This window comes from Myxocyprinus asiaticus, chromosome 35 (genome assembly GCF_019703515.2).
Source record: "Myxocyprinus asiaticus isolate MX2 ecotype Aquarium Trade chromosome 35, UBuf_Myxa_2, whole genome shotgun sequence".
NCBI classification, from domain to species: Eukaryota; Metazoa; Chordata; class Actinopteri; order Cypriniformes; family Catostomidae; genus Myxocyprinus; species Myxocyprinus asiaticus.
This window is the reverse complement of record NC_059378.1, coordinates 6,969,721-6,995,557: the sequence shown is the minus strand read 5'-3', so window position 1 is coordinate 6,995,557 and position 25,837 is coordinate 6,969,721. Positions and strand designations below refer to the sequence as shown.

Genomic DNA, 25,837 nt, shown 5'->3' with positions numbered 1-25,837 from the left:
CTGAAAAAATATTGATAAGAAATAGTTTAAAATAATAGGAAACTATTTAAACTACAGTCAAGCTACTCTTTTAGTATTAGCAGGCTTCTAACAAAAATTAGCAAAGTTGACTTACAAAATCTACATGAGACAAAGGACTTGTAGGATAGCAAGTTTAATCATTTTCTCATTACACTTAGATGTGAAGCTGTGCCCATGATATAATGTGACACACAAAAAACAGCAATGGAAAAAATAGCTTGTTACTGGAAATTATACGCTGTTTTGAAACCAGATGAGCTACTTTCACACTACAAAAAGTAGTGTCGCTAGTTTTACCAAATATGTACATCTGATACAAAAAAACCTGCAACATCCTGAATTGTTGGAAGGATGGTGACAGTTTCATGTGCACTCATTTTCTCCTCGTTTTAATTTAGGAGAGACTCCGTACAACAGGCAGCTGAAGAAGAAAATGTCAGATGGGACATCTAAAGAAAGTGGAAGAGTTCCTGAATTTAAATGTTACATGAAGAGAGTGGGCCTGGATAAACTACAAGACATACTGAAGGACAAGCCCATGAAACATTCTCTAAAGAGACCAGGGATGACTTTATAGGAAAAAGAAAATATATATATTTTTTTCTTTTTTTAATTTAAACCAAAATAAAAAAATAAAAAAACAGCACACAGGCATAAAGGAAACATTCCTGATAAACACTCATAAATCCTACTTCAGCATGCCTAAAGAGAGGCTCAGCTTGCTACATCAGAGAACTTATCCCTGTGTTTTTCCTCTAGCCCATTCCTGCTATTTCTGTGGTTGAGCAAACCAAGTCGACCGGCTCAGTGGAGAGAGAGAGGCCAATATTCCATTTGCCCCTGCACCCTTTCAGAACCACAGTTTAAGTTGGGACAAAAACGTTATCCCAAGACACTCATCCCAATACAGCAAGTTCAACTTCAGGTAAAAGATTATCTTCACACTTATGTTTCTACAGTTTCAATAATTTATTACAGACCAAATGATTTTACCACAACTCAAAGTGGAGGTGAACCATCCAGACTACTTATATAAACTCCTAGAACATAAAGTTATCCTCCAGTTAGCTGTGCTAGGGAGGTTTAAAACAGGCCTGTTGAGTATAGGAACAAGGTTAAAACACAATGAAACAGCTCTGACATTAATTTCTGGATTATTTAACAGAGATTACCGGAGGCCACATTCATTCCATCACAAGCGAGATGCTTTGCCACTTACGGATGAAGAGAAAATAACACATGCCTTCTAGAAGTGTGCCGATACTCCATAGATGTCTACAATAACTGCAACCAACAAAGACATAACCTCAGATATGCATTAAAATCTATGCTCCAAAATCACCCCAAAACTGTCATTTAATGTCGTTTAACCAAAATTAAGAAGCACTTAGTGGCATTTTATGAAGGCATGTCACAGAAAGTGAGCATATTATTGCAATAAAACATTGCAAAAGAATCTACACACCAATGATGGACAATGAGGCTCAAATCAATACTGCATATTGTGATAAACATATAATGTATATCACTCAATTCTTTGAAGAATTTTAATAGTTAAAGCAAAAATGTAATATACACAATAAACGTACATATCTAACATATTACCAGAAGTAAGAATGGGTTAAACTAAGATTTGCTGCTTAGGCGGACAAGTGCTGTGGGGAGTGGGAAGAACTTTGTCGCAAACAATTACATGACCTAAGACGGTTGGACAGTGACAACCGAGGACAATGCCTTGTCACCCAATCAGAATGCAGCAGACAGCCTGGACACTTTAGTAAGTTCTGTCCAAAGGATGCGAGCAGATATACGCTCTTTTTGCCAAGACCTCCTGGGCGATCTTCTTTATGTTGGCATCATTATTCTCTGGGGAATCTGGAAAGAACAAACACCCCAATTCATTCATAAAATGAACTAAATGACATTTGAATGCACGCTCTGATCTACTGCAGTGCACTGACTAGAGTTATTAGGTGGAGGGTAATTGGAACAGTATGAAGAGTGCATGCAAGTGTTAGCGACTGACTTATGGTTTGTAAAGTTGTGGAGGAAATTCTTCAACATGTGCAAGCGCTTTGTCTTGCAATTCAATAAAATGAGGAGGGCTGGTATCAATTATAGTTGTGCATTTTACTTACTTTTTTGAAGCTGAGTCATCAAGAAGTTGTTCTTGAAATAAGCATCTTTGCAGAATGTGTTGGTGAGCAGCACCTGAAAGCCAGTACGCTTTCAAATGAGTTTTAACAAGGCCGTTTACATTCACAATTAAGCATAGCATGCAAACAAAAAGAATGTGCAAGCACATTTCCCTGATAAAGAAGTTCCTGCATAATTATTTTACACTGATTTCAGAGGAACAATTTTGATTTGGACAGAAATTGCATGAAATAATGAAATGTGCATTTAAAACCATGTATAATCTAGTCTAACTTTTTTTATGAGTTAAATAAAGTCAATAGGCAAGCAAGCAGTACAGTCACAAAATGGCATTAAATTGTTTCCGTCAACTGTTTCTCTCATACAAAATCAAAACAGTCTCATTAAGCACTAAGCCCTGCTGATATAAATTATTATAAAAGTTATTGAAATGCCCTAGGAACATTAAAATTCAGCACTATTTGTCTTATTGCAACATCCTCAAAAACATACATTGATTCCCTCAAGAGTAGAGGAAAAAATAGTTGCCCTCTTTTATTTAAAGGGATAGTTCACCCAAAAATGATAGTCCTCTCATGCGTTACTCACCCTCATGCTGTCTTAAACTCGTTTGACTTACGTTCTTCTGCGGAACACAAACAAATATATTTTGAAGGATGTATGATGCGTTTTTGTCCATACAATGCAAGTCAATGGGGCCCAAAACTTGCAAGCTCCAAAAAGGACATAAAGGCAGCATTAAAGTAATAAATATGGCTCGAGTGATTTTATCCATGTCTTCTGAAGCGATACAATCGGTTTTGGCTGAGTCCGTATTCACTATACATCTGCAATCTTCATGGCACGTTCATGAGAAAAGCTCGATCACACACTTCCATGCGCTTGACACATGCGCAGAGCACTCAACAGAAATCAGACACAGTGCTGCCAGATTTTCATGACCAGTTGGGCTATATTTATTTTTAAAATGCAGACGTGAGTTAAAATAATTTTGGTTGAATTTTTTGTAATACTTTTACAATGTACTGTCACCTAAAGGTTCATGCTCAACACTTGAAAATTTAAATGCAATGACTTATTGGTGTCTAATGATACCAGGATTGAGTGCCAAATGTTAACGTTTTTAGTGAATAAGGACTTAAATTTAGTCTGTTTCTCACCCAAAGTGATCGTATCACCTTAGAAGACATGGATTAAAACACTCAAGTTGTATGGATTACCTTTATGCTGCCTTTATGTTCTTTTTGGAGCTTGAAAGTTTTGGAACCCATTGACTTGCATTGTATGGATATAAACACCTCATATAACCTTTAAAATATCTTAATTTGTGTTCCTCAGAAGAAAGAAAGTCATACAAGTTGGAGACGGCATAAGGATGAATAAATGATTCGAGAATTGTCATTTTCCTTTTAAGTAAATGTCTTTTTCATTCTTTTTTGCTGTCATTTTTACATCCTTCTTTAGATCTTTACTTCTTTTACTGACAGAACCAATGATTGATGTCTTAAGGAAGGTTTTGTAAATAAGAACCCATTGAGAGATCCTTGTTACAAGCTCTTTCACTGTGGTTTGTTTTGAAAATGACCTTGTGAAAGTTTTATGAGGGGGTCATTTGAGTTACTAGAGGCTTGTTACCTCATGGACATGATTGCACAGACCGATGCTTATAGAGCGACTGGTACGGGACAGGACAGCTGTCATGGCGTAGAGGTTAATCAGAACATCTGCAACTTTTTTGAGAACCAGCTGCTCTTCCACGATTGCCTGAAACAGAGATCAAAATAATGAAATGATTTTAAACAGTGATATTAGTGTTTCTTGCACCGTGGAGTTCAAAAGTCTGAAATCACATAAAAAATCTGGGATGTTTTCATTTAAACCTGGAAATAAACAGAATAAAAGTGGTTGCTGGATGAAGTCAAATTAAGAAATATTCGAGATTTTGCACTATTTTTGAGTCACTAAACAAATGTTATCAAATTTGTGACCAGGTTAACTCCTTTGTACAAAACATCAGATTTCCTTGCATCCACATGAGATGCTCTTAGGAACATTCTTAACCCTTATGTTGTGTTCTGGTCATTTTGACCTGGACGATTTTTTGTTTATTTCTTTTTTTTACGAATTTTCTTTTTACTTAATCCAATTGGAATAAAATTCCTTGACTTTGTTCATATATGGTATCTGAAAACACAAAGAAAATTTGGCCATTTTCTTTACATTTTATTGGTTTTATTTCACTTTGTTATATCTGTTGTGTTCCCGGTCAAAAATGACCGGCCATTGGAAATGAATGGATTAGACCACAAAATACAGAAATATTAAGTGATCAGGAGTATCCCGATCCTTTAGATGAGCACATATGTGGATGCATGTTTACACACAAAAAGTCCACGGACACGGACACACACACACACACACACACACACACACACACACACACACACACACACACACACATGCTGTGTTGAGCGCCCTTTTGTGCATCGTCTTTCCATGTACACTATTTGAGGAATATTTCAAGATCTACTTATATTATGTTGTGTTTGGGCTTGTTTGAATCGGGATAGTCTGCTGTAAGTTACAATATGTCATTGTCTATGTTATATATATGTTTCAGGAAGTAATAAGAAAAAAACGTGACAAAAAGACACTCCTGTTTATTATATTTATGTGTATCAGTGAGAATTTCATACAATAATACTTACTGCAGTTTGGCTCATTGCATTTTACTAACTGAGACCTTTACAACAATATATAAGTCCAGATTCTAAGCTTTAAAATGACACATATTTTGTTTAGATTAAGCTAGTGGTTATTAATTTATAACAAAATTATTATTTAAAAAACAACTACAAAGAAGTTGACAAAAAATCTAATGCAATATCATTGGATATTATATGCAAAATGAAAGATTTCTTAACAATCTTAGTGGGGCGGTAATTTTTTTTTAACCGGGAACACAAAATGAATAAACTCTGAAATGTATGCAATTTTTCAACTTTACTATGTAAAAAGTAATTTGCAATAAATTGTTTTGGTATTAAATTAGATTTTTTTTTTTCAATTGAGGCAATTTCCCTAGTGTTATCAGACTTCAGAACCCCATGCACATGTTAAAATTTCAATTATAAACTGTGTCTGTATGTACAATTTAAAAACTCTGTGTGCATTTCATGTCAAAGATGTTTCAGTTGATCTAGGTCATTTAAAGTAGGACAAAACAAGGCCGTCCAAACGGTAATACCCCTAAACAGACAAACGCATCCTGTGACTGCTTTTCTACAGTTCATATTTCACGCAGTATGTAGGCAAAAATGCTGCGGCGGGAAATCTATTCCTTTAAACGTTTCCTGCAAAGGAGAATGAAGATAAAATGTGGTGCGCTCCACAAAAAAAAAAGTGGAAATCTGAAGCGATTCCAGGCAGCTCTCTTGCGACTGTAGTCTGCTTACAATAGCCACACAGATTTTCATTCAGAAAAGAGAGTGCAAGGCCAGCTGTGTCATGCAATGAACATTACCTCAGTCTCATAGGAAAGAATGGACCAGAGAGGAGGTCCCAGCAGTGCTAAATTAATTACCTTTCCTGTTACTATGGCAACCCCTCCCCCCCCAAAAAAAAAACACACTCCAGCATGTTAAACCTATGGTAATTTTTCATTTTCTGGCAGGATCCCTGTAATGCACACCAACTCATCAGACTAAAAACTGGGTTTACTTAACCCTCATGTACTGTTCGATCATTTTTGACCAAAATCAATTTTGTTTCTTCAATAAAACTGGTTTCCTTTATCTGACGGGTACGAGACTTGGTGACTTTTTGTCCATTTGATATCTGAACACACACAAAGAAATTGTTGATTCAATCAGTCTAAGTGGTAGGAAAAAAAAGTTATACTTTTACTGTTCCCGGTCAAAAGTGACCAAGTGACAGGAAATGAATGGGAAACACTAAAAATCACAGATTTTTTTCATTTATTATTTAAAATCTAAAAAACAGCCACAATGCACAGACATGAAGGGGTGAGACTACCAAACATCAAGAGTGCAAAACACAAACACACACACACATACACACACACACACACACAAAACTGAACTGAACAGACTATAAAACAGAACAATTTGTTTTTAAATTTGTCAAAATAAATAAATCAGCCACAAAATCTACAAATCATCTTCTCTTCAATCAGGGATGCTCTCTGCAGCCATCTAGTGTTTATACTTGTAATTTCATCTGTTTTTTGTTTTTTTTAAATGGACAGTTTGATTCTTGAAACTTTAAGCTTTCAAACGGTATATAATTTATAAGGATTGGCAATAAAAAAGGTCTAAATACCCCCCGCTTTTACATTATTTAATTTAGAGTTGTTACATTTCTCTCAGAACAATTAAAAGAATTACACGTTTATTGTTTCCAATCACTTTTGACCGGGAACAACTGGAACATGATTTAATGATGAACAATGCATAAGGGTTAAAGAATTTCACCTCAGAATAAAAATTCACCCTCATGTCGTTCTAAATGACTTTCTTTCATGCATGGAACACAAAAGAAGATTAAGCGACTAACAACATCAGTCACCATCCACTTTCATTGTATGGGAGAGGGCAACATAAACATTCCACAGAAGAAAGTCAAATGGGTTAAGAATGGCATGAGGGTGAAATTACATTTTTGGGTGAACATTCCCTTTAAGAAATATCAAATTTTAAGCATAAAGAAATAAAAATGCAGAGGAAGAAATAGGTTTGCTTTGGCAGGACATTTTCTACTGGCAGGGTCTGTGAGACTGATCGAAATGGTCAAAAATTCAGTATATTTTAAATGATAGTGTCATTTATAAAAATGTTCATGTGAGACTATACCTTTCCATATCGATACAGTAAGCTTTCCACAGTAGAGCCAAACAGTGCAGCATTCTGCTCAAACATTTTGGCGCTCTCCTGTGGGAGAAAGATGACATCATTACTTCACTGAAAATGAGCTGGGCTCAATTACCCAACCACTCTAGTTTAAAGGAGAGATCAGAAGGAAGGATTCCTCTTGATGAAATGTAATTGGCAGGAGAACTCAATGAGATCAGATGAGAGGGTGACACAACTTTTAAGGGACTTTGTCGGTCATGCTCAACGACATGTAGTGCTGTTATTACCATGACGTACATTCATTTTATGACCACTGATTTCACTTTACTATTTATTACCCTTTGATTCAATTACAATCAAAAAGAATACAACAAGCATGTCCTGTACCGCCAGACTGGGGTGCACTACACCATCTTTGCCAGTCAGTCCAAAGTCCACTGTCTTCACCACTGAGTCCTTCAACTTCTTCCCCAAAATCTCAAACACCACACCCACGTTTCCCTTCTTCATCTCCCTGTGAGAAGACAGTAAATGTTGCATAGTAACACACAAGTTAAGCTTAAAGATGAGCCAATGACCAAGTAAGTACATATAAAATGTTATAAAAAAAAAATGTATACATACTTTATTTTTCCTGTTAGTATTTTGCCAGCATTCTGCATTCCTGTAAGTGCGATGTACATCCTCAAAATCTCATTAGTTCCCTATAAACAGGAAACCACATTAGAAAGTTATGTATTATAGCTTATTAAAATATTTTTGCACATTCATGTTGGAGCTACATGTATAACTCTGTGACACAACATGCCCCCTGGTGGTCGTGAATTGTGAAAAGATTGTTTGTACATGTTTTTTCATTTATATTTAATTAAATAATTTTGGTGACACTTTACAATAAGGTTCCATTTGTTAACATTAGTAAATGCATTAAGTATCACAAACTATCAATAACTATATATATTTTTTATCTTTGTTAATTTTAGTTTAAAATTTATAATTGCTCCATGTTAGTTCATGGTGCATTAACTAATGTAAAGATATAAAACTTTTGATTTAAAAAATGTATTATTATATGATGAAATTAAAATTAACCAATATTAATAAATGCTGTAAAATTATTGTTTATTGTTAGTTCTTGTTAACAAATGGAACCTTATTGTAAAGTGTTGCCATATTTTTATGCTTAATATAATAACAAAGGTTAAAGGGATAGTTCACCCCAAAATGAAAATTCTCTCATTATTTACTCACCCTCATGCCATTCCAGATGTGTGTGACTTTCTGTCTTCTGCAGGACACAAATTATGATTTTAGAAGAATATTTTAGCTCTGTAAGTCCATACAATGTAAGTGAATGGTGGCCAGAACTTTGAATCTCCAAAATGCACATAAATGCAGCATAAAAGTTATCCACAAGGCTCCAGTGGTTTATTCCATGTCTTCAGAAGTGATATGATAGGTATGGATGAGAAATAGTTCATTATTTAAGACCTTTTTTTCTTTACCATAAATCTCCACTTTCACTTTCTTCTTCTTTTGTTTTTCGGTAATTCGCATTCTTCGTACGTATCATCACCTACTGGTCAGGGCTGGTCAGATTTATAGAAAAAAAGGACTTAAATATTTATCTGTTTCTCACACACCTATCATATTGCTTCAGAAGATTTAGATTTAACTACTGGAGTTTTATGGATTACTTTTATTCTGCCTTTATGTGATTTTTGAAGATTCAAATTTCTCGTCACCATTTACAGTGCATTCAGAAAGTATTCAGACCCCTTAATTTTTTTTCACATTTTATGTTGCAGCCTTGCTAAAATGCTTTAAATTATTTATTTTTTTTCTCATCAATCTACACTCCATACCCCATAATGACAAAGCAAAAACCAGATTTTTGATAACTTTGCAAATTTATTAAAAAGAAAAAACTGAAATATCCTATTGACTTAAGTATTCAGACCCTTCACTCAGTACTTAGTTGAAGCACCTTTGGCAGTGATTACAGCCAAGTCTTTTGACAAGCTTTGCACACCTGGATTTGGGGATTTTCTGCCATTCTTCTCTGCAGATCCTCTCAAGCTCTGTCAGGTTGGATAGGGACCATCGGTGGACAGCCATTTTCAGGTCTATCCAGAGATGTACGATTGGGTTCAAGTCTGGGCTCTGGCTGGGCCACTCAAGGATATTCACAGAGATGTCCCTAAGCCATGCTTAAGGTCACTGTCCTGGAAGGTGAACCTTCAGCTCAGTCTGAGGTCCTGAGCACTCTGGACCAGGCTTTCATTTAAGATATCTCTGTATTTTGCTGCGTTCAGCTTTCCTTCAACCCTGACCAGTCCCCCAGTCCCTGCCGCTGAAAACACCCCCACAGCATGATACTACCACCACCATGCTTCACCGTTGGGATGGTACTGCGCAGGGGATGAGCGGTGCCTAGTTTCCTCCAGACATGATGCTTGGAACTGAGGCCAAACAGTTCAATATTATTTTCATCAGAACAGAGAATCTTGTTTCTCACAGTCTGAGAGTCCTTTAGGTGCTTTTTTATGTGTCTTGCACTGAGGAGAGGCATCCATCTGGCCACTCTGCCATAAAGCCCAGATCGGTGGAGTGATGGTTGTCCTTCTGCAAGAAGTCCAAACTTCTTCCATTTAAGAATTACTGAGGCCACTGTGCTCTTGGAAGCGTTCAATGCAGCCATATGTTTTTTGTAGCCTTCCCTAAATCTGTGCCTCGACACAATCTCTGAGCTCTGCAAGCTGTCATTTGACCTCATGGCTTGGTTTTTGCTCTGATATGCATTTTCAGCTGTGAGACCTTTTATAGACAGGTGTGTGCCTTTCCAAATCATGTCCAATCAATTGAATTTGCCACAAGTGGACTCCAATCAAAGTGTAGATACATCTCAAAGATGATCCAGAGAAATGGGATGCACCTGAGCAAAATATAAAGTGTCATAGCAAAGGGTCTGAATATTTATATCAATGTGATATTTCAGTTTTTTCTTTTTAATAAATTTGCAAAGTTATCAAAAATCTGGTTTTTGCTTTGTCATTATGGGGTATGGAGTGTAGAAAGCATTTTAACATAAGGCTGCAACATAACAAAATGTGAAAAAAATGAAGGGGTCTGAATACTTTCTGAATGCACTGTACTGAATGCATTGTATGGGCCAACAGAGCTGAGATATTCTTCTAAAAATCTTTGTTTGTGTTCTGCAGAGGAAAGAAAGTCATAAATGTCTGGGATGGCATGAGAGTGAGTAAATGATGGAGAAAAAAAAAATCATTTTTGGGTGAACTATCCCTTTAAAAATGTACAGTATGAATTTTTATTTACTGCATTAGATAACAAAATATCAAAGCAAGTAATTTTGACCAGCTGGTTTCAAAGTGATTTTTAGTGGATGTATGAAGTCAGTTCCTCTCAAGTTATCCTAGCAGAGTAACCACAGAGTAAATAATGAGAAAATTTTCATTTTTGGGTGAACTAACCATTTGAGGAGTATTATGTTTAATACTTAAAATGTATAATAGGTTGATTTTTCACAAAACCTGTCAAGAAAATGTCCTGGTCCTGTTCTACTCCCAATATCAAAAGAAAATAAAGCCTATTTTAGGGCCATTACGATTATTTTTATGACATTTTACACCCCAATTCTTATTACCACAATGCAAATAAACACATAAATAAATTATTATTTAAATTGTAAAGTACTCATAAATCATAGTAGTACTCCCTTATTACTAATTCAAATAAAAATAAAAAATGACTGTTACAGTGATGACAATCATCATTGAAAACAATGGGAAAAGCATAAATAATACGTCGGACGCGTTACGGTAATGAGAATTGGGGGTAAAATGTGCTTAAGCGTCCTGAAATATGCAAAAAATCTTAATGGTCTTTAAATGTATGCTTCTTTTACACAAAATATAATTTCATATCGGAGTAAAATATGATCAGGACATTTTCTTAACAGGTTTCATAAGCATCACTGAATAGCAGTATTATTACTTATTTCTTTATACAGTGAGGCAACTTTGTCACTATTTCATATTTCAGCTGAATTCACTTAAATGACGCAAATTTGCCAACTTAGCTACGAAAGAGGTTTGAGCCAGTCAAAAAGAAACTCAATAGAAATAGTCCAAGTCAAGAGTAAAGAATATCTCTCCAATTACAACGGCACCTCCATTTCAGGTCAGCATAACACATATGAGATAATTTGAATGCTGATGAATTGCCTTGTAGTCTTGCTCCTCTGTACCTCAAAGATCTGCAGGATGCGGCAGTCCCTGAGGTAGCGCTCGTAGGGGAAGTTCTTAGTGAAGCCCAGCCCTCCTAAAACCTGCAGGGCTTCACTCACACAGATCCAGCTGCCCTCAGAGCTGAAGACCTGCCAAAAACACCAATGAGGTTCATCTGCTGATGTTGTGGACTATTCATGGTAATAAAGTGAAGATGATTCCAGATGCAAAAGTTTCTGATTCTTTACCTTAACCATGGCAGCTTCTAGCGAACAGTCTGGGAGTCCTGGTCGGTCCATCATTCCAGATGTGAGGTAAGCCATGCTCTCCATCACAAAGGCATTCAGGGCCATGGTAGCAAACTTATCCTGTGTCAAAGCAAAACAACTGTATACAGATGACTTTTCCTAAAGTCAACATGAAATCAACATTTTCTTAATGCATGGTCTTATTGTGCACGATTTACTGCACAATAAATTATCTACGAAATCTTTCATCAAAATGTAATAACTTGCTCTGCCTCTGAAACCGCCTCTTTCCTTTTCGGCTGACGTTACAAATGCCTTCACATTTTCGAACGCTCCCCTCCAGTAACCCCCTGTTAGCGTTTTTCATTATGACCTATAACGTGCACCTGAATCATTCCAAACTCGGACAGGCTCTTGTTGAATTGTTTTCTAGTCCCAGCATACTCTGATGTCATCTCTGGAATGAAATGGCATGGAAATTCATTTCAATAGCAAAATATGTTCAGTAATAATATAGTGAATGACGTCACCTATTTATATGTTCTCACCAATCAGCTTCTTGATCATTCCTGCACCTGCGCTGCCCATGCTGAACCGCCCGTTATTCAGAATGTTCATGGCAACCTAAATAGAGCATGCACATGTTGCATGTCAATGCAGCAACATCATGTCATTACACGGATACAACTGTGAATGCTATTCTTCGCGATGTGTGTGAATCACCTTAAAGCCACCACCAACTTCACCAATCACGTTCTCGATTGGCACCTTGGTGTTCTCAAATGTCACCTCACAGGCTGAGAAAAGAAAACACACATATTCAATATATATGCAGGTAAAAATCAAAGTATTGTATCAAAACAGCATGTCATTGCATTATCTTTAAGACAGTTAAAGACACTGAAAAAGCATTTTAACTCTTACGCCATACTTAAACGTGTATGAATTTAATTGCATTAGATAAGAAATTATCAAACCTAGTGGCATCTGCAAACAAAAGATACCATTTTGACATTTCGGAGCAATTTTTGCAATTACTTTTACCCAACTGGTTCCAAGGTGATGTTTAGTGGATGAATGAAGTCAGTTCCTCTGAAGTTCACACACGTCCATACTATTCTTAAGATCTTAATTCTGGACAGCATATCGATTATTTTATATTGTATAATCTTAAATCTTGCAGACTTCCTTTTGTGAAGTGTTTGTGGTATAATTCACTGTTATTCCTGATGTCGTTTTAACCCAAATAAATTGAGGACAACAAACATTAATCCTTAAGTGTTTTGAGTTAGGTGGATGATTTTCAAGATTTCTCTAATTCTACTGTAATTGTTTTAGTTTAATCAATTTATCCGATCTTGTTTTAATCCACTGCCAATGGCAATGACATCAACAAGATTTTTTATATTGTATGAAAGTGATTTATTGAGTTGACAACTTAAAACCTTAGTCAACTTAAGTATACTAATTGATACAATGAATTCTTAACATGATAAAAGAAGTCACTGTATCAATTAGTATACTTAAGTTGAATAAACAAGCATATTTGCCACCTCAACTCAAAAAAATATGTAGAATCCACTACATTCAGTGTAATTTATCATTTATTGCAAGATCTACAATACTAAGAAATGTAAATTACTTTGAATTTTAACACGTTTGATGAACAATATAATCCTAAATGTTGTCCCAACTAGCAGAACAAAGCTGTCTAAACAAACTATTTCATATTGAAGAATGTTGCTGATTTGCCAGCTCCCAGCTTGCATTGCGGCATGAATACATTTTTATGGTTAATGTTACAGACTTATTTTTTGCTGTTTGCTGACTTCATCGTTGCTGTTGTTTTCATCATTACTGTTAGTTAATGGTTGTGTGGTGATGTTCAGGGCTAATCTTTTTACTTGAGGTTTGTTGATTGTCACCATTACTGAGGTTTGTATAACATGCTGCGTTTGCTTTGAAAGATGCTTGAGCATTAAGTGGCAAAGGCTGTACTGTGTACTTCACAAAGTATACAGATAAAGTACAACAGTACTAAAACAAGTTTAATTAATTTTATTTAGTTATTTGAACTAAACAGATCAAGTCCACATTACTTAAATAAAATGGTTTTGTCAATTGTTTGGTATGTTGACTCAAAAAGATTTCTTATGTTTAAAAACATTTGATATTTACAAACAACTGCTTGGCCAAAAAAATAAAAGTAGCATTCTCTAATATTTAGCATTGATTATGTCGCGCATTCGTTGTGGCATCGTTTCGACAACCTTATGCAATGTCACAACATGTATTTCCATCCAGAGTTGCATACATTTCTGGCCAAGATCTTGTATTGACGACAGGAGAGTCGAACCACTCTGTAAAGTCTTCTCCAGCACGTCCCAAAGACTCTCAATGGGGTTAAGGTCAGGACTGTGTGGTGACCAATTAATGTGTGAAAATGATTCCTCATGCTCCCTGAACCACTCTTTCACAATTTGAGCCCGATGAATCTTGGCATTGTCATCCTGGAATATGCCCGTGCCGTCAGGGAAGAAAAAATCCATTGATGGGTTAACCTGGTCATTCAGTACATTCAGGTTGTCAGCTGACTTCTTTTTACTGACGCATAATGTTGCTGAGCCTAGACCTGACCAACTGAAGCAACCCCAGAACATAATACTGCCTCCAGAGGCTTGTACAGTGGCCACTGTGCATGACGGGCTTTGGAATAGGGTAAATCTGGACTCATCAGACCACATGACCTTTTTCCATTGCTCCACAGTCCAATCTTTATGCTCCCTAGCAAATTGAAGTCGTTTTTTCTAATTAGCCTCACTAACAAGTGGTTTTCTTGTGGCCACACAGCTGTTCAGTCCCAATCCTGTCAGTTCTCGTCACATTGTGCATGTGGAAATGCTCTTACTTTCACTATTAAACATAGCTGTGAGTTCTACTGTCGATGTTTTACAATGTGACTTAGTGTTTTAGTGTTCTCCGATCACGATCATTCATGATTTTTCTTCCGATCACATTTCTTCTGCAAAGCTGACGGTTCACTACTGTCCTTCCAGGTTTTAATAACGCGTTGGACAGTTCTTAACCCAATTCCAGTGATTTCAGCAATCTCCTTAATTGTTTTCTTTGCTTGATGCAGGCCAATAATTTGCCCCTTCTGAAACACAGTAACGTCTTTTCCATGACCACGGTATACGTCTTCCAACATGGTTGTTTTAGAAATGAGAAGCTACACACTGAATCAGTTAGGGTTAAAAGAATTGTTGCCAGCTGAAACATATTAATCACTGCAATAATGATCCAATCATAGGCTCTTAAGTATCTGCTTGTTTAAATCCAAAAGGAAACATTTTGGCCAGGCAGTGTATCAATGTAACTTGAGTCAAAGCAGAAAGACAACATTATTAAGTTTTAAGTTGAGTAAATGCAAATTTGTCTCAAAAAAAAAAAAAAACATATCTATTTAGGGCAATGTTACCATAAAATGTTTTAAGATAAATTAACTTCTTTCTTTTAAATAAATGCCTCTTGGTTTGATATTTTGTTATCTAATGCAATGACATTCATAGATTTTAAAGTTTGCCTTTAGATCCCAAATACTTTTTGGTGCCACTGCATTTCTACAGCTAAAAGGAGGAATAATATTCCATCACAAATCTACACATCAACATTAGTTTCAAAAATACAGTAGGAGCATGTGTAAACTCACTGTTTGAGCCTCTGATGCCCAGTTTGTCCTCGGGTTTGCCACTGGTGATGCCACCAAATGCTCTCTCCACAATGAAAGCTGTGATCTTATCTTTCTTTTGACCATCTTTATCAACAACCTCCGTTCTGGCAAACACGGTCATGATATCTGCCCATCCACCATTGGAAATCCAGAACTTGATAGCAAGAATGAACGTGATCAAATTTCAGCCAAATGAGGATATTTTATAAAGCCATACACAACGCCATCATTAAGTAGTTACCTTTGAGCCATTTAGCAGAAAGTGTTTTCCATCCTCTGTCAATGTGGCACGTGTTTGAATAGACGCAGCATCACTGCCACTAACACATGAGAGTACATTTAATAAAAAATTAAATAGTAGTCGCAGCAATTTAAGATTATGATCGGTATGTAATCTCTGGTTTAAGTGCCATACCTTCCAGGTTCAGTGAGGCAGAATGCGGCAATATGCTCTCCTGTTGCTAGTTTGGGCAGGTACTTTGCCTTCTGCTCCTCATTTCCAGCTATAAGGATACCCTGAAATGCACAGACAACATTATAGGGTATCTGCAAGATTAAGAGAATAATTTTTCATTCATTAACATAATATTTTAATCTATAAAGAGTTTAAGACTTCATGGAAAGGATAAAAAAAAAGATTAAGAACAATTTAGCAAAACATTTTATATATGTATATTTAATTATATTTTTATATTAATAGTGAGATTTTAACATGGAAACACCACGTCACTGTGATCAATTGAACTATGTAGATGGGGTGGGCAAATTATAAATAAAACCTTTAAATAAATAATAAATTAATGAATAAATAAATAAATCAATCCTATATATTTCCTGTTACACTTTATTTTACAGTGTCCTTATTACAGTTTACTTACACCAGTAAGTAAGTAGTGAGTAATATTACTTAACAACATTAACTTACTATAGGTTTATGGTTAGGGTTTGGTTTAGGGTTAGTTGCTTGTAATTATGCATAATTTACCATTATTACTATAGACATTACATGTAATATGTGTAACAAGGACACTGTAAAATAAAGTGTTACCATATTTCCTATAAATTTCTAATAATTTAACCCAGATTTTTACCATCTGATGATATTTTATATTCTGGTATGGCTTAAAAGGGTAATATAATTAATGCAATAACCAAAATACAGTAAAAATCTATGTAAAGTAATCAAGCAGTTTTTCAGTAAATTAACTGAAATGGAAGAATAATATTTAATTATATTTATTTAAAATGTTTAGAAGCATCTCCTGTTTTTCTATCTGCAAATGTAAGACCTCCGTAAATGATATTTAAGGCTTTATCAAAACTTTTAAGATATTTAACACATTTTATGGCCTTAAATTTTGTAATGTGAACTGAATACACTGCCTGGCAAAAAAAAGAAAAAGTTGCATACTCTAATATTTTGTTGGACCGCCTTTAGCTTTGATTACGGCGTGCATTTGTCGTGGCATTGTTTTGACAAACTTATGCAACGTCATAACATTTATTTCCATCCAGAGTTTAATTCATTTTTGGTCGAGATCTTGTATTGATGATGGGAGAGTCGAACCACCCCGTAAAGTCTTCTCCAGCACATCCCAAAGACTCTCAATGGGGTTAAGGTCAGGCCTCTTTGGTGGCCAATTCACTCTTTCACAATTTGAGCCCAATGAATCTTGGCATTGTCGTCCTGGAATATGCCCGTGCCATCAGGGAAGAATAAGATCTAATGATGGGATGACCTGGTCATTCAGTACATTCAGGTAGTCAGCTGACTTCATTTTATTGCTGCATAATGTTGCTGAGCCTAGACCTGACCAACTGAAGCAACCCCAGAACATAATACTGCCTCCAGAGGCTTGTACAGTGGGCACTATGCATGACAGGTGCATCGCTTCATGCGCTTCCTTTCTTACCCTGACACGCACATCACTTTGGAATAGGGTAAATATGGACCCATTAGACCTTATGAACTTTTACCATTGCTCCACAGTCCAGTCTTTAGGCTCCCTAGCAAACTGAAGTTTCTTCAGATTAGCCTCACTAACAAGTGGCTTTCTTGTGGCCACACAGCTGTTTAGTCCCAATCCTGTAAATTCTTGTTGCATTGTACATGTGGAAATGCTCTTACTTTCACTATTATATATCTACTGGCGATATGTTATGATGTGACTTCAAGTGTTTTAGTGATCTCCGATCACGATCATTCAAGATTTTTTCCGACCACATTTCTTTCGCGATGCTGACGGTTCACCACTGTCCTTCCAGGTTTTAATAATGTGTTGGACAGTTCTTAACCCAATTCCAGTGATTTCAGCAATCTTCTTAGTGGTTTTCTTTGATTGATGCAGGCCAATAAATTTCCCCTTCTGAAACACAGCAACGTCTTTTACGCGACCACGGTATACGTCTTCCAACATGGTTGTTTAAGAACTGAGAAGCTACACACTGCATCAGTTAGGGTTAAAAGAATTGTTGCCAGCTGAAACATATTAATCACTGCAATAATTTTCCAATCATAGGCTCTTGAGTATCTGCTTATTTAAATCCAAATGGTGACTTTTTTTTTTTTTTTTGGCCAGGCAGTGTATGTTTAAATACTTTTAAAGGACCTGTAGAAACCCTGCATTATTCCAATAGACCTTAAAACATTAATCAACGTAGCACTTCATAGAGTGGGACTATGGGACCACAGTCTGTGGTCTCAGCATGCTTAAAAAATGCCACCATCATCCCTGTCCCCAAAAAGTAATCAGTAACCTGCCTCAATGACTACCGCCAAAGACACCTGTGTCAGAATGCTGTTCATTGACTTTAGTTCAGCATTCAACACCATCATCCCACAGACACTCACCAGCAAATTCTCCACACTTGGACTTAACACCACACTTTGCAACTGGATCCTGGACTTTCTTACAAACAGATCTCAGGCAGTTAGAATCCATGATCACACATCACACTCTCTTATTTTGAACACTGGAGCCTCTCAAGGCTTTGTTCTCAGTCCACTACTGTTCACGCTGCTAACCCATGACTGTGTAGCCAGGCACCAGGACAATTATATCATCAAGTTTGCTGATGACACAACAGTGGTGGGGCTCATCACACATAACAATGAGACTGCGTACAGAGAGGAGGTGAGATAACTTGGGCTGTGGTGCAGAGACAGCAGTCTATCCCTTCATGTCAGCAAGACAAAGGAGATGATTGTTGACTTCAGAAATTCTCCCATGGTCCATTTCCCTCTACATGTCAACAACACGGAGGTGGAAATGGTCCAAAACTTTAAATTCCTTGGGGTCCACATCACTGAGGACTTCAGCTGGAGCCAGAACACCACCTCCTTAGTGAAGAAAGCCCAACAATGGCTCCACTTCCTTAGGAGACTCAAGAAAGCCGGTATGTGCAACACCATCCTGACGGACTTCTACAGGGGTGTGGTGGAGAGCATTCTGACCAGTACCTTCACTGTGTGGTTTGGAAGCTGCTCTGCTACTGGCAGAAAGGCCCTACAGAGGGTGGTGAAGACTGCTCATTGTGTCCAGTCTTCCTCCATGATGGACATCACACAGTGCGGTGCTTAAGGAGAGCAACAAACATTGTGAAGGACAGCTCTCATCCCTCCACTGGACTTTTCTGCCCATTACCATCTGGAAGAAAGCTCAGGAGCATCCGAGCACGGACCACAAGACAGAGAAACAGTTTCTTCCCCCAGGCGATCAGGCTACTGAACTGCACTACCTGAAGTCCCCCACCATCCTCCCACACACTCACAAACACACACACACACACACTGGGAATCATCTGCTACCTTTATATATATATATATTTTTGCTTATCTACCCTGCTACATACATATGTTTCTCTTGGTTGGTTAAAATTAATTTGTACATACACTACCAGTCAAAGTTTTGAAACACTTACTCATTCTATATTATAATTTTTTTTCACATTTTAGAATAATAGTAAAGTCATCAGAACTACGGAATAACATAAATGGAACTATGGGAATTATGTTGTGACTAAACAAAATCCAAAATAAATCGAAATTGTATTATATTTTAGCATTTTCAAAGTAGTCACCCTTCGCCTAGATTTTTCAGACATGTACTCTTGACATTTTCTCAACCAACTTCTTGAGGTATCACCCTGGGATGATTTTTAAACAGTATTGAAGGAGTTCCCATCTATGTTGGGCACTTATCAGCTGCTTTTCTTTATTATTTGGTCCAAGTCATCCATTTCAAAAACTTTTTTTTTTAATTAAAGTTTAGTTTTATAATGAAATAAATTAATAAGTCGGCACAATTATATTTTTGCCTACAAAACTAATTTAAAACATTTAAGCATACGCCTTCAGATCAAAAGATTTTTAAGATCATGAGAAACATTTCAGGCAAGTGTTTCAAAACGTTTGACCGGTAGTGTATTTATATATCCTTGTCTGTCCTTTTGCACTAAGAATAATTGCTGCATGTCTTGCATATATTAAGCCTACCTCACTGCAATACTTGCAGACTAGACATAACTTGCACAACAATAACTACCTAGAGTAATTACTGCCTCACACAACTCAGTATGGGTGCCTGCACACATCGGAATTTTTCTGCATTCATTATTTATTGTTTAATGTTGTATTCAGTATGTGCACTTATTTATCATGCACAGTGTTGTTTCGTATTCACTGTTGTATTCAGTGTTGCACTAATTCATGTGTCTACCTGTGATAGTCTTGTAAGACATGTTACATGTTATGCACTGTGGTCTAAGGAGACACTTTGTTTTGTTTGTTCCCCTATACGCAGAAGGAAATGACTTGACTACAGAACAAACTCACAATGGAACAACAAAAGTTATTTGCTTACCTTCAGGCCAATGGCTTGATGTGCTGCCAGTGTGACCGCAATTGCCCCGTCCAAAGACGTGATCTCACCTAACCTGGCGTACATGGTGTTTGAGAGGCCCAAACCACCTGGAAGAGAGAAGCAAACAAGCAGATGAAACTCTCTGATGTTCTTTTAGAAACCATCCCTCATATAAAGCCAGAGGTCAGTCTCACCATATTCTTCAGGTATTTGGATCCCAAACAGCCCAAGTTCCTTCAGTCCATTCAAAGTCTCAGGAGGAATTACAGCATCATGGTCAATCTTCTTAGAATCAACTAGAGGTGATATTTGCGCAAGAAAAGAAAACTATGCATATAAATAATATCAAATAAATAATAATAATAAAAAATAAAAGAAAATTGATACTTTTATTCACCAAAGTGGCATTCAACTGATCACATGGTATAGTCAGGACATGAATAACGTGAAAAATTACTATTACAATTTGAAAAACATTTTTAGAACTTCTTAAACTACTTCAAAGAGTTCTCATCAAAAAATCCTCCATATGCAGATCCTTGGCATTCTAGCTGTCAGTTTGTCCAGATACTCAGGTGACATTTCACCACACACTTCCTGTAGCACTTGCCATAGATGTGTCTGTCTTGTTGGACACTTCTCACGCACCTTACAGTCTAGCTGATCTCACAAAAGCTCAATGGGGTTAAGATCCATAACACTCTTTTCCAATTATCTGTTGTCCAATGTCTGTGTTTCTCTGCCCACTCTAAACTTTTCTTTTTGTTTTTCTGTTTCAAAAGTGGCTTTTTCTTTGCAATTCTTCCCATAAGTCCTGCATCCCCGAGTCTTCTCTTTACTGTTGTACATGAAACTGGTGTTGAGCGGGTAGAATTCAATGAAGCTGTCAGCTGAGGACATGTGAGGCGTCTATTTCTTAAACTAGAGACTCTGATGTACTTATCCTCTTGTTTAGTTGTACATCTGGTCTTCCACATCTCTTTCTGTCCTTGTTAGAGCCAGTTGTCCTTTGTCTTTGAAGACTGTAGTGTACACCTTTGTATGAAATCTTCAGTTTTTTGGCAATTTCAAGCATTGTATAGCCTTCATTCCTCAAAACAATGATTGACTGATGAGTTTCTAGAGAAAGCTGTTTCGTTTTTGCCATTTTTGACCTAATATTGACCTTAAGACATGCCAGACTATTGCATACTGTGGCAACTCAAAAACAAACACAAAGACAATGTTAAGCTTCATTTAATGAACCAAATAGCTTTCAGCAGTGTTTGATATAATGGCAAGTGATTATCTAGTACCAAATTATCAATTTATCATGATTACTCAAGGATAAGGTGTTGGAGATTGAGTAATGGAAATGGGGCCTGTCTAGATTTAATCAAAAATAACTTTTTCAAATAGTGATGGTGCTGTTTTTTACATCAGTAATGTCCTGACTATACTTTGTGATCAGTTGAATGCCACTTTGGTGAATTAAAATACCAATTTCCTTCCAAAACTGCAAAATCTGTACATTATTCCAAACTTTTGGCCGTCAAAATAAACAAATAAATATATATATATATAATCTTTGTATTTAAGAAACAAAGATGAAAGTGATTAAATCATAAAATAATACAAAAACATGTTCACCTTGAAATGAAAATTAAGTTCTATTTCATTTTCTTTAGACCAGCATTAATGAAACGCAATACAAACACAAATTTGAGAAGAACACAGTGGAAATTATTAGGCAGAATTACTTTGGGAATACGAAGACATTATATAGGTTTACACCTAATAGGAAAACTGGTGTTTCTTCATACATTTATTACAGACTAAGTGATGTAACAAACTGTTGTAGCTGTTTTATGAAAGTATAAATTATGTTAGGTAATGGTTTACTTATATTTCAATCATTATATTTTATCATTATTATTGTTTAAATTCATAATTGTCTTTAGATCTTAATTTGTATTTGTAATTTTCCACCTGTTGTCATAGATGGATACTTGAATGACAGCAAATGGGGCTGGTGGAGGAAGTTAGAGCTGGTAAATATTTGGATTTGGTGAGGTGGTTATATACGATTTTTTTACCACTTTGTTATTTTAATTGCTTTTTCATTTCATTTGAGGTGCAATTCCAATTTAGAAATATCTTTGTTTTTTTTTTTCCCATGTTTCAATAAATTTATTTTAATTTTAAAAAGTCAATAAAGCAAAAATATTCACTGATCCCTTGGCAGTGGGTTTGATGATGTAATTGGATATTGCTATATTTGTTTTTTAAATAAAAATAACATGAAAATATTTTTTTGCATATCGCTCAGCCCTGAAACATTTGTCACTATACCCTAATTAAATGGAGCACTGCAAAAATGTGTGTGTGTTTGCTATAGTCACCGTCTGAAGGACAGAGCAATTCACGGCTTTGTTAAACATGTAAAACCCTCAAATATATCAAACATTTAAAAGAAATAATATTTATACTTCTACCTTGACAGAAAATAGAATTAAATACAATTCATGATCAACTGAAACTTAAGAATCAAAGACAAAAGAATTGAACAACATGTACTGTATACATCTAAGTCAATAACTTTGATAAGTTTCTAACATAATCATATAATTAAAACATATTATAATAATCTAATCAAATATAATGCATATGAACTGTAAGCAAACAGTAATTAAAGGGATAGTTAACCAAAAATTAAAATTCTCTCATCATTTACTCAAACTTGTGCCATCTTAGATGACTTAATTTCTTCTGCTGAACACAAACAAAGATTTTTAAAAGAATATCTCAGCTCTGTAGGTCCAAATGTCTTATGGATTACTTTTATGCTATCTTTATGTCCTTTTTGGACCTTCAAAGTTCTGGTCACCATTCACTTCTTCGTTTGTGTTCAGCAGAATAAAGAAAGTCACACATCTGGGATGGCATGAGGGTGAGTAAATGATGAGAGAACTTTCATTTTTGGTTAACTATCCCTTTAACCAAAATGTATAGTTGTTTCTGATTGCTTCTCACCTTCTTCACTGAAAAACTTCTCCACTGGCTGAACAAGTTGGTTGATCTCCTCTAATTCCTCGTTGCTTATTTCTGGGTAGGGAAAGACTTCAGCCTAAAAGTTTAACATGACACCATGGAACTGATTAATAATTACCTTGGATTCACCATTATGGTGTACTCATGCTGAGAGTACCAACATGGAAAAACATCCACTGTTTAAAAGTAGTGTCATGTCTAATAAGCAGGTTGGTTGAGAACCTATACATTTCAGTAACACTATAATCGACTATAGCTCTTTATTTGAGATTGTTTACTGTTGAGATGACCTTGTTTACTTTGCCCAGGAACAGATCTTTGGCATATGCCAAACTCCACGCACTGGATCTAATGGAGCGCTGTGACTGAAAATGATGCAGACAGTCTCCACCAATTTGCCCCACTCGTGCAGCGATCAAACTCCTTCCCAGCCTGACCGATTTTGATAAAACCAAAAGTTTGTTTAGGTTCATCTTCAGCGTACAAACTCTCTCCGATCACCCTCTAATTTCGTGAAACACCTTTCACCCGTTTTCGTCGCACAATGATGAGGTCACAAGTCTATCTGTTTGCAGTTCATTTGTTCTCCAGCAGGTGTCAGTGTTTAACTGGACAAACATGACATTTCTATTAATATCTGTGTTGAGTCAAAAAAACATTTCATCGCGAATGTCCACCAGTTACTAAACTGTTCAAATGTCGTGCATAGATTTATGTATAATTTCTCTGTGCAAATATTAGCCACTAAAATAACAATAATTAGCATTGCAGACGGTGTCTTTCCTAGCAGTCCTTCTATGGGCAATGATGCAGCTGTTAGTGTTGACAATGAGGATTTAAACCCGCAAAGCTGTTCTATTTATAGCCCACAGCCGACGAGACAGACACAAACAAAAGGGCACAGATTTCCTTTCTCACCACCTGTATGTGGGTTACATGTATAAAGACAAGTTTATCCGGGCCCGTTACAACGGCCATGCGCGGTGTATTTTCTTCATGGAAATAAGAAACTGCTGGCATAATACTACTAGTACATCATATTATACTGTGATGTCTTGGCTCTGTTTATCTGTCTAAGTTTACATACACCTTAGCCAAATACATTTAAACTCAGTTTTTCACAATTCCTGACATTTAATTGTAGAAAGCATTCCCTGTCTTAGGTCAGTTAGGATCACTACTTTATTTTAAGAATGTGAAATGTTAGAATAATAGTAGAGAGAATGATTTATTTCTGATTTTATTTCTTTTATCACATTCCCAGTGGGTCAGAAGTTTACATACACTTTGTTAGTATTTGGTAGCATTGCCTTTAAATTGTTTAACTTGGGTCAAACAGTTTGGGTAGCCTTCCACAAGCTTCTCACAATAAGTTCCTGGAATTTTGGCAGAAATTGTGTAACTGAATCAGGTTTGTAGGCCTCCTTGCTCGCACATGCTTTTTCAGTTCTGCCCACAAATTTTCTATCGGATTGAGGTCAGGGCTTTGTGATGGCCACTCCAACACCGTGACTTTGTTGTCCTTAAACCATTTTGCCACAACTTTGGAGGTATACTTGGGGTCATTGTCCATTTGGAAAACCCATTTGCGACCGAGCTTTAACTTCCTGGCTGATGTCTTGAGATGTTGCTTCAATATATCCACATAATTTTCCTTTCTCATGATGCCATCTATTTTGTGAAGTACACCAGTCCCTCCGGCAGCAAAGCACCCCCACAACATGATGCTGCCACCCCCATGCTTCACGGTTGGGATGGTGTTCTTCGGCTTGCAAGCCTCACCCTTTTTCATCCAAACATAATGGTGGTCATTATGGCCAACAGTTCAATTTTTGTTTCATTAGACCAGAGGATAGTTCTCCAGAAAGTAGGATCCTTGTCTCCATGTGCACTTGCAAACTGTAGTCTGGCTTCTTTATGGCAGTTTTGGAGCAGTGACTTCTTCCTTGCTGAGCAGCCTTTCAGGTTATGTCGATATAGGACTCGTTTTACTGTGGATATAGATACTTGTCTACCAGTTTCCTACAGCATCTTGATTTGATTTGCACTTTTTGTACCAAACCACGTGCATCTCTAGGAGACAGAATGCATCTCCTTCCTGAGCAGTATATGGCTGTGTGTTCCCATGGTGTTTATACTTGCGTACTATTTTTTGTACAGATGATCGTGGTACCTTCAGGCGTTTGGAAATTGCTCCCAAGGATGAACCAGACTTGTGGAGGTCCACAATTTTTTTTTGTGAGGTCTTGGCTGATATCTTTTGATTTTCCCATGATGTCTAGCAAAGAGGCACTGAGTTTGAAGGTAGGCTTTAAAATAAATCCACAGTTACACCTCCAATTCAGTATACCTCCTATCAGAAGCTAATTGGCTAATTGTCTAAAGGCTTGACATCATTTTCTGGAATTTTCAAAGCTGCTTAAAGGCACAGTTAACAATGTATGTGAACTTCTGACCCACTGGAACTGTGATATAGTCAATTAAAAGTGAAACAATCTGCCTGTAAACAATTGTTGAAAAAATTACTTGTGTCATGAACAAAGTAGACGTCCTAAACGACTTGCCAAAATGATAGTTTGCTAATATTAAATCTGTGGAGTGGTTAAAAAAAAAAGAGAGTTTTAATGACTTCTGACTTCAACTGTACATATTGTTCTGCAAAATTCTC

At 36.4% G+C, this 25,837-nt stretch overlaps 1 protein-coding gene across 1 annotated transcript; it reads right to left on the bottom strand.

Moving 5' to 3' along the window:
- Window positions 1-138: 138 nt before the first annotated feature.
- acad9 (acyl-CoA dehydrogenase family, member 9) lies at window positions 139-23,702 on the bottom strand. Its single transcript, XM_051672833.1, has 18 exons — window positions 23,460-23,702; window positions 23,152-23,245; window positions 20,334-20,435; window positions 20,140-20,246; window positions 15,693-15,793; window positions 15,519-15,597; window positions 15,257-15,431; window positions 12,271-12,344; window positions 12,096-12,171; window positions 11,934-12,004; window positions 11,548-11,667; window positions 11,320-11,448; window positions 7,674-7,753; window positions 7,437-7,563; window positions 7,050-7,127; window positions 3,814-3,942; window positions 2,160-2,232; window positions 139-1,896 (listed from the first exon to the last, which is right to left on the bottom strand). Exons 1-18 carry the CDS (start codon window positions 23,640-23,642, stop codon window positions 1,796-1,798), a joined length of 1,899 nt encoding a protein of 632 aa, XP_051528793.1. The 5' UTR covers window positions 23,643-23,702; the 3' UTR covers window positions 139-1,795.
- Between the last annotated feature and the right edge of the window lie 2,135 nt (window positions 23,703-25,837).

Coding starts and splice junctions, on each gene's coding strand:
- acad9 (XM_051672833.1), bottom strand. CDS start 23,642: ATGAACCTAAACAAACTTTTGGTTTTATCAAAATCGGTCAGGCTGGGA. Junction 15,598..15,692: donor TGCCTCACTGAACCTGGAAG/GTATGGCACTTA, acceptor CTCATGTGTTAG/TGGCAGTGATGCTGCGTCTA. Junction 15,432..15,518: donor TTCTGCTAAATGGCTCAAAG/GTAACTACTTAA, acceptor CTTGCTATCAAG/TTCTGGATTTCCAATGGTGG.